At 37.4% G+C, this 9,211-nt stretch overlaps 1 protein-coding gene across 2 annotated transcripts; it reads left to right on the forward strand.

The window, feature by feature from the left end:
- The first annotated feature begins 1,677 nt into the window (after nucleotides 1–1,677).
- Nucleotides 1,678–4,982, forward strand: LOC121908161 (pyroglutamyl-peptidase 1-like). Of its 2 annotated transcripts, XM_042427938.1 has the most exons (6): nucleotides 1,678–1,845; nucleotides 2,007–2,154; nucleotides 2,675–2,727; nucleotides 3,287–3,403; nucleotides 3,528–3,760; nucleotides 4,568–4,982. In XM_042427938.1, the coding sequence occupies exons 2-6, from the start codon at nucleotides 2,124–2,126 to the stop codon at nucleotides 4,782–4,784; spliced, it is 651 nt and encodes a 216-aa protein (XP_042283872.1). In that variant the 5' UTR covers nucleotides 1,678–1,845; nucleotides 2,007–2,123; the 3' UTR covers nucleotides 4,785–4,982. The 2 variants fall into 2 exon arrangements, with proteins under 2 accessions (XP_042283872.1, XP_042283871.1); XM_042427937.1 differs by having other exon boundaries at nucleotides 1,678–2,154.
- The last annotated feature ends 4,229 nt before the right edge of the window (nucleotides 4,983–9,211 follow it).

Consider the following 9,211-nt stretch of genomic DNA (forward strand, 5'->3'; position numbering starts at 1 on the left):
CGGGGAAGGTGTAAGAGGCGAAGGCCAAGGAAAGGAAGAACTGAGGAACAGGCCTTAGCGAAATCTTCCTTAAACTCAGGCAAACCAGTTTGAAAGTAGAATATAATAGATTAGTTTTACATTAGATTAGATTCTACAAGTAAATTCACAAACAAATTAGTGTAATCTGAACTGCTCCATGAGATTATTCTAAAATCTTAATAGAATTTAGAAGTATGGGCTGAAGTTATCTCCACCATTCACACTGCTATTTACTTCTCTATATCAGACTAATGCTATAACACAAACCACTGGATAACACCTCTTCAATGGTTACATTCAAGAGAAGGCTTGAAATGAGGTGTCGCAACTCCTGAAAGTGCTTCTAGGGAAATTGTGAAGTGGAAAAGGGAAGGAAACAGTGACAGTAGAATGAGGAAACCATGTGTTCTCTGTGATTGAAAGTAAAAAAAAGCACGCGAAGGTTAAATGTCCGTCAGTGCCTGCTGAAATACAAACACATTAGGTTTCATAGCTTTAGAGGCAGATGTTGAGTGGCCAAAACCTCTTTAGGCTATACAATCGTTTCCAAAAAATGTGCTCTTTTGTAGTCTAAATGATAGATGCAGAATACCTACTACACCCAGACTACTAAATGTCTGGTAGAATATGATATAATGTGGTGATGACACAATACAATACAATGTAATATAGCATAACACATTAGAACACAACATCCAGTACACTAGTGTACTAAATCTGGACTAGCACGGGGGCTGTGCGGTGGAAACTACAGTAGAATATTGTTATTCTGCCCATACACAGTGAGAACGTCAGCAGACTGTCTGCATCAGCACCACGGAGCAGAGAGGGCATCATTAGTTTCCATGGCAACACTGACATAGCGAGTGACGCAGGCAAGATAGAGAGGGAAAGGTGAATGGGTTGAGGGAGAAGGGAGGGCTGTTAGCGACTGCAGTGCAGGTTGTGTAGGTGGTCAGTGGAGGTGTTATTCAGCGTGTGCGTGTGTGTGTGTGTGTGTGCAGGGAGAGAGAGAGAAAGATGTGGTTCAGAGGCATGAATCAGTGTTGATTCTGTATTTTAAATCCTTCTCATATTCATCCAAGAAGAGAGAGAGAGAGAGAGAGAAAAAAAAATCCTCCACCCTATGGAGAACATATTTTCTCCACTGTGCCAGTTCGGAGCCACATAGGGAGCAGTGTCCAGAATGTGTGAGTCATTTCGCAACCCAGGGGTGTGGGCCGCAGCGTGCACTGAGAGTGAAAAAATAAAAAAAAAAGAGCTGTTCCCTGTAAGGCGATATTAGATTAACTCTGCTTTCATGACAACAAACTGAGAAGAAGGTTTTTCCTGTAAACTGCAGGGAGTATGTCGGAGAGGTTGTGTAAGATACAATTTCTCCTCCCCTCAGCCGGAGAAATGTCCTTTGACTTTTAATTCTCTTGGGAGAAGCTAACTGGGCACTGCATGTTCAATTTGCAGCAACGCCCTGTTGTCACACTCACGCCGTCACAGTGCATACATTCACACCTGGGAGCTGCCCAGTAAAAACCACGGAGCGGCTGCACTGGAGCAGCTGGATGGGGGTTAAATGTTCACTCATGTGGGCTTCTCAACCTTTCTCTCTCTCTCCCCCTCTTTTTTTTTTTTTTTTTTAATTCGCTTTAGCTGCCCAGTCATAAACCTGCTTTCCTAACCTTTAATATGCGAGTGCAGTGCAGATGCTTGGTTTTCATTTTCAGTACACATGTGGCTTGAATTACATCCTATTGCATTACAGCTCTTGGATTAAAAGGATCTGTTTTCATTCTCTCCTCCCCATTATGGGAAACTTGTGGTGTAAATGTGAGGAAATTCATGAGTCTTCTTTTGCTGATCATTCTTATTTCTTAGTGTTGTTTCAAACGCATTATTTGTAAGATGAACTGCTGTGGATTGATTGATGCATGCCAGTGCAGCAGATGGCAGTATTATCCGTTGAGCTTTAGTGTGTCATTTCCTTTCAGCTCTGAGCCAGAAGAAGACAACAGCAAGCGTAAACAGTCCTGAGAATCTTGTTTGAGGGGGGATTTGATCCCCATATTATAAATATATGACAAATCGTGTCTTAGCAACCAAGGATAATGGCCAATAAGAAGAAAGTAATAGTGACAGGTGAGAGATTTTAATTGGATAAAAGGACTGGAGAGAGTTTTGTGTTAAATGATGTCTTTATTATAACTACAGTGCTGTTACAGCTCAGTTTTCCACTTAAGTCTGAGCCACACAGTTAATTTGTGTCATGTGATTTAACTATTATGTTGATATTCTAATTGTGTAATGACCCTGCTTTAAAGCAATAATGTTCTACAGTAATGTTGCTGTCAGGAGAGAAGCTCTGTCTGCGTAATGGAGGAAAGGGAAGAAGCCTGAATGAAAAACTCCTCCACTCTCACCAACAGAGAGAAAGAGAGAATTCATTCTGTGCATCTACTCTGTATCATGTGCTTGTTGGCAGCTAAAATTAATGTTTAACTTGATCCAACCTTTAGACTTTGAGTTAAAGGAACATACTTTACATTCACCCTTATCACTTTTCTCTATAACAGATAAGCATGCTCATTGGCATTGCGTATCATTGCAGCAGTTAAAGAACCATCTCTGGTCATTTTCGATACTGTTTGTTTTTCTGCAGGGTTTGAGCCCTTTGGAGAGTATACGGTGAACTCCAGCTGGGTGGCGGTGCAGGTAATCAGTAATTAGCTCGTCCATATTTAACAGAGGTGCCAGATAATGGCTTGCGTTTCACAAGCTTTAACTAAATATATTGATTTGTTTCATTGAACACACACATTAATACTTTGAATTAAGGCATTCACACTCTCACCGAGAACAATGACAACAGTTACTCAAAAACAAAAATAAAAAAAACACCATATAAACAGAGCAGATGGCACACCACTTATAAATATTTAATAAGGGAAGCGAATTTCCAAATTTGCATTTAAGAGGATTTGCATTTTGAGTTTATTGTATCTAACACAGTAAAAGTGTAACTGATCCTGTTTGACATTACTATCATTTTCAGTAATGTAGTAATATGATGATTATGATGAAGAAACTCCATAACTCCATATGCATCAAAAGTTACAATAAGCATTTCATTTTCCCCTGTGCAGTTTTAAGGATTTTTGGTTAAGGGAGTTATTATTTCATTTATTATTATTGTTGACCTGCAAAGCCCTTTGAGACTGTAACTGCAATAAAAGACTGTATTCAGTGTACTGTATGTTTACTTTGCTCACAGGAACTGCAGCGATTAGGGCTGGGTGAGGCAGTAGACCTTTATGTGTGTGAGGTGCCTGTTGAATACCAGGCTGTTCAGAGTCTACTCCCATCTCTGTGGGAACAGCACCAGCCTCAGGTAATACAGGAAGTATACAATACGTACATGTGAAGTGTTGCTAAACTCAATTGATCAAGCCAAAATAAAAGCCTTACTAACTTCATCCACCTCCACACATCTGCATCTTTTGTCCTTTGAGCAGTTAGTGGTCCATGTTGGTGTTTCTGGGTTAGCTACCACAGTCACTCTGGAGCAATGTGGCCACAACAAGGGCTACAAACGGCTGGACAACCACGGCTTCTGCCCAGCTTCCCAATGCTGCACGGAGAGTGGCCCAGACCGCATAAACTCAGTCCTGGATATGGATACAGTCTGCAAAAAGGTCAATGACTCTGACCTCGGGGTCGCTGTATCAGTGTCTAAGGATGCTGGAAGGTTAGTGATGTCATTCGCAATATTCACACAATTCAATACAATTATTGAATTCAATGTGCATATTGGTCTCAATCTACTCATACGCCTTTTTCACAGCAGTCGTTTTGACTTGTCACAGCAGGAAAACCACAGGTGTTACTCATAACATTAACGATGGTTCCGTTCTATTTAAGTGTCCCAGTAAGCCATCGTTAATTTTATTATTTACACCTGTGCTTTTCTTACTGTGACATATCACACTGTCTCTCATAAAAAAGCCCTACTGGTCTCAACCTAATCACTGTGTCTTGACTTGTTTTTAAACCTCTACTATAATATGAAATTCAGTAATAACAAAAGTCATTATTCATTACAGTCATTATTAGTTGAAACTATTGCCACTGTTATTTTATATACAGAAAAATGTATTATTAGTATGCAGTAAGTAATAACATGATTCCCTACAATCAACAGCAGTGTGGTCTGACATGGCCAAAATATATTGGTGATATACAGGTTTATTCATCTTATAATAAAGATATGTTAGCTTTTTCTTCTCCAGTTTGGTCTGTGTGTTTCTGACATTTCTGACATCTTCTTCTCACAAAATATCTACGCCCACACTCACTGCAATTAATTTTAGTTTGTTTAATGACTAATCATGCTTTGTTTTCACAGCCAGAGGCACCTACTGTTTTGACTCACAGCCTTTGTCACATGGATTTCTCTCTGGCTCTCACTAACTTGTTTTCTCTTATCTGTCTGATAACGGTAAAATGTGATAACACAAACTTTACATAACCTAACGTCCATCCTTTGGCCCGCCAGGTATCTGTGTGACTACAGCTACTACTATTCTCTGTACCTGGGACAGCGCCGCGCTGCCTTCGTCCATGTGCCTCCGCTAGGAAAACCCTACAGCAGCCAAGACCTCGGCAGAGCCCTTCAGGCCATCGTGTGGGAGATGCTGAAACTGCTGGAGGTGAAAAATACTGAGGAGGAGGAGGACACACACAACGAGCACTGCAACCACAAGCATCAGTAGCAGCAGCATGCCCACTCATGCCTGACTCACCTCAGTAGACACATCAATGAGCAAGATGGACTGCTGGCTTGTAGTAATGTTTTAGTGTGATTCTTGAGGCAAAAATTATTTTTTATTTAGCTGTGAGACTTATAATGCAGGTAGCTATGAATCGAGATAGTGGACTATTAACTCTGGAAATAAAGGGCATGAATTTCACATTTATTGTCAAGAATTGGGTGCTTTTAAATGCTATTTCAGTGCCAATTTTAAATCACATGGTGTATCTTAAATTTTACAGTTGTACAAGTCTGTTCTGGACACAACACACTGACTACAACATCTGTTTATTGTAGTCTGTGTGTGCAAGTTTGTGTTTGAATGTGTGTATAATGTGCAGGAGTAGCTGGCAATCAGTGAGTGTTTGTCATGTCGGCCTCTGATCTTCCATATAACTGTGAAAATAGATGTCAACACAATAACGTCTATGGACATATTTATGTTGCATCATGTGAAAAGAGGGATGTTTTGGCTATATCAACATGTAATTGGTAGTATAAACACAATAGCAGCTGTAACTACAAGCTATATATGGTCACACACTGTGGGATTTCTTTACACTTACACTAACTTGCCACTAACTTGAGTCTGTCCTCACTATTTCAAGTATTTCTGTTTTCTTCAGTCCTGTTTGTAATGTTTGGTTGTTGTCTTGGAAATATGCCGTCATTCCCTTGTGTTGCTTGTTTTGCACCAGAGAAATGTGATGACTTTGAAATGAGCGCAGCTTAAAGTATAATTGAATAATCCACACTTATGATGATTTGTTTATCTCAGGGAAAGTATTGCACATGCAATCAGCATTTGTTATTTTACTAATTAGATGTTTCTGTCTCATGCATGTAGTGCAGCTTTGCAAGGCAAAGCCAGCTCAAAGCTGTGTAAAATTAAAACATTCCACACTGGGGTTTTTTTCTGTCCTTTTCAGTCTGAAATCTGCTCTCCATTTGCACATTGCTGAAGCATTTATGCTCTTTTTTGTTACTCACATCCACAAGACAAGCTGATATTCCAATGTCAAACTCTCTCAAGGTTTTGGTCCATAGTGGCAGCAAATCATTATAATGTTTTTACTGTGTGATATATAACAAAATCCTCTGACAAAATCAAAGCAACATGTGTTCACTAGAAACCTTTAGATTGTCTGTTAGGTTTTGAGTTGTTTTTATTTGATGTGTGTAACATCACTAACACTCTTCTTAGAGACAACATAAAAAATGGTGAAGGGCTTCAGTTGCAACAGAAACGTGTTATGGTGTTACTGTACATGATGTAACAACATTTCTTAGATAAGAGTTAATAATGTTTTTCAGATAGTCTTTGGTATGATTTTTGAAAACCCCAAAATGTTTGCTTATGATTGGCAATTTAGTTTTATGGATACTCTCTTTAGGTAACAATTAGTGAATTTAATTAATCATTGCCCTCATTTGGTTTGGTAGGCGTATAGTTAGTGAAAACAAACAATACACATTCAAACAAACATCTGTCAGAGTTCACACATCAGTTCATAAATAGATCACATCAATATGATTTTATAATTAATAATGATATCAGTGACTAATCCTAAAAGACACTTCTTTCACCTTACAAGTGATACATTCTTTAATATGCAGGCAAATGTTATTTGACTTGACGTGTCATACAGAGAGTCACACCCATGTAATTTCACCTGCTAAGACAACTCTGTTAGTGTTTTTGTATCCTGCCAAAGCATTTATTGATCTGTGATCACAAAATTCCTTTGTGTACTTTGAGTCTGAAAGACATTTTGAAAATCTCCCGCACTTGGATACAGGTGTTACCTTTTTAAGTCAAGTCAGTAAGTTCAGTAAATGTTAGGCCACATGAAAACTGAGGTGAAGACCTGGACCATGACTAAAGACTTGAAACTGGCCATCGTCATGCTACTCCTGAATAGAGGAGAGGGACAGACAACACTGTGAACGAGCCCTTGACCGTTGTCAAGCAAAGGAAGGAGAGCAGTCAGGTCGAGTTTCAGACTCATCTGACACCAAAGCCACAAATCAGAAGAATTATAACTGCAATCTTTAATTTCAGTCAAGAAAACAATACTCTTGTAAAACAAAAATAGCAAAGATGAGAAGTCAAGGTTGATTTATGATTTGCTCCGGTAGACTTTTTTTAATTGACGTTTGAAATGAAAAAGACAGTTAGGTTTCAAATCTGTAACTTGTCCATTGAGATATTCTCAGTAAGATGTAAAATATAATGTAATCTGCTCAGGAAACCAACCACTGCCTCGTCATGTGTAATGGTCACATCAGTTCTTATTTTACGGAGAAATGCTTTCGATTACTTTGACACCAGGTGATTTACGGTAACACTGGGTGCAGTGGTTTATGGTTTGACAGACCTGTTGAACTTGTTCTGACCTGCCAGATCAGCTGGGACAGAATGAAAGGATCATGATGTTACTGCAGAAGTACTTTACAGCACTTTAAAACGTATTAAGGTCTGCTGGAAATCTTGACATCAAGACTTGTATTTATCTGGTGTCTCAAAGTGGCAAACTGGTTTTAAATGGCCCAAACATTTCTTACTGATGTTTGAAAGCATTTTATCACCTCTCTTAACTTAGGAAAGCACCAGAATTTAGTAGAAATTCAGAGCTATTTCAACATGTTAGAAGTCCCCAGCAAATGGAAAATTATGATAAAGTTTGAGTTGTGGGCATAAAATATTTTTAAACTGAAAGCAATGAATAGGAAAGTCCCTCAAAGTTACTGTTTGAAAAAAAGAATCACCTAAATAGCAAAAATTAGCTGAGGTACCTTCACATCTGATTTAAAGCTCTACCGCAGCATTTATATACATACTTATTTAGTATGAATTTGTCTACAGTGTGTTATACTGTGGCATTATTTATTAGTGGATGTGTATTGTATTGATGTATATCTTAATTTTTATAATATATGTCAATTTTGTATCTTAGCATGCGTGTTTGAACATGTGGCTAGAGTCAACAGATGAAAATTAGCCCTCTGAGCTAACTATAACTCATTTACAGTTATTTTTGTTTTGTTTTGTCAAAGAGTTGTGTTCCTGTAAAACAAACAAATAAAAATATGAAAAAGCTGTATACATGCTTCAAATGACATCTTTATTTCTTAAAGATTAGACAAAGTTAAGGGCAGAATATGAGTACTGTTTTTAAGATTTGACCTTGTATATATGCATATATGCATAATAAACTTCTTTGTGTTCTTAATAGAGTAATAGACTTTTACTGTACTGTTATCAAACTGGACTTTACATTTCACATCCCTCATTTTTTCCTTGCACTGGTCACTTTTATATATTTCATCAAACTGGACTTTAGATTGTACATTGCATTCAACCTCCACTGTTATATAATTACATTTTTATTGCACATAACACATTTAATTTTTTGCACTTGTCACCATTTCTTCATCTGTAGTTGAGTCCATATTTCCCTCATACAGTCAATATTTCATTTCAAGTTTTATATCCCATTTTAAAACTTTTAAAACTATTATTGCCTCATTCTGTAAATAGTTTTTTTAATTTTAAATTGTTCATTTAATGTTAGTACTACTTTGCTTATTCTATTTCATTATTATTATTACCTTAGTCTTGTTATATTTGTATTCTTCTATGTTGGACACATTATTTGTATGCTGCATACTTGGCCTTCTGCTCTACTAAACCGGACCAGCCTTTCTAAACCATCTGAGGGCAGCACAGACCCCTGACTCTTAAAAAAATGACTAAAAACCTCTCTGTTCAGGAAGGCTTATTCATCTTAACTCTTATATTATTATCCTCTTTATGTTGTGTGTTTTATGTTATTAATACTGTAGCACTCTGAGTTGAATGAAAAGTGCAGTACAAAAGAATTCAGTTCATTTCAATGGGTTTTATTGGCATAAAGGTTTTGAGAACAATGTTGCCAAATCATCAAAATACAATATATCAAAATGTTTGGACAATACAAAGTAACAATAACATGAACATTAACAAAACATTAAGATTGATAGCCTACATATTAATTATATTAAGATTGATATATTGATAAATACATATTGGTAAGCAAGATATACCCTGTCTCCTAGGAGTATTTTTAATTTTGAGGGGTCATTAAGCTCTGAAATCTGAAATTACAGAGTTGAACCTGTTAAAGTAAATGTTCCTTATTTCACTGAATGTTTTACATTGTAGGATAATGTACAATGAATGAATGAATTTTACATTGTATTATTTATTTATTATTAATAAACAGATTCTTTTCTTTTTTATGTAAGCAATAAAGTGTCCTATTTCTGTTCAGTGGTGTCTCCTTGTCTCCTTCCCTCACCTCACCTCCTCCAGATTACCTTCCAAGTGGAATTGAGAGAGGAGAGGGG

Source organism: Thunnus maccoyii, chromosome 12 (assembly GCF_910596095.1).
Source record: "Thunnus maccoyii chromosome 12, fThuMac1.1, whole genome shotgun sequence".
Lineage (NCBI taxonomy): Eukaryota > Metazoa > Chordata > Actinopteri > Scombriformes > Scombridae > Thunnus > Thunnus maccoyii.

Bases quoted from the DNA above. Each gene is read 5' to 3' on its own strand.
- LOC121908161 (XM_042427937.1), top strand. From the start codon at position 2,124: ATGGCCAATAAGAAGAAAGTAATAGTGACAG. The intron at 2,155-2,674 runs GTGAGAGATTTT...GTTTTTCTGCAG, and splicing joins GAAGAAAGTAATAGTGACAG to GGTTTGAGCCCTTTGGAGAG. The intron at 3,761-4,567 runs GTTAGTGATGTC...TTGGCCCGCCAG, and splicing joins GTGTCTAAGGATGCTGGAAG to GTATCTGTGTGACTACAGCT.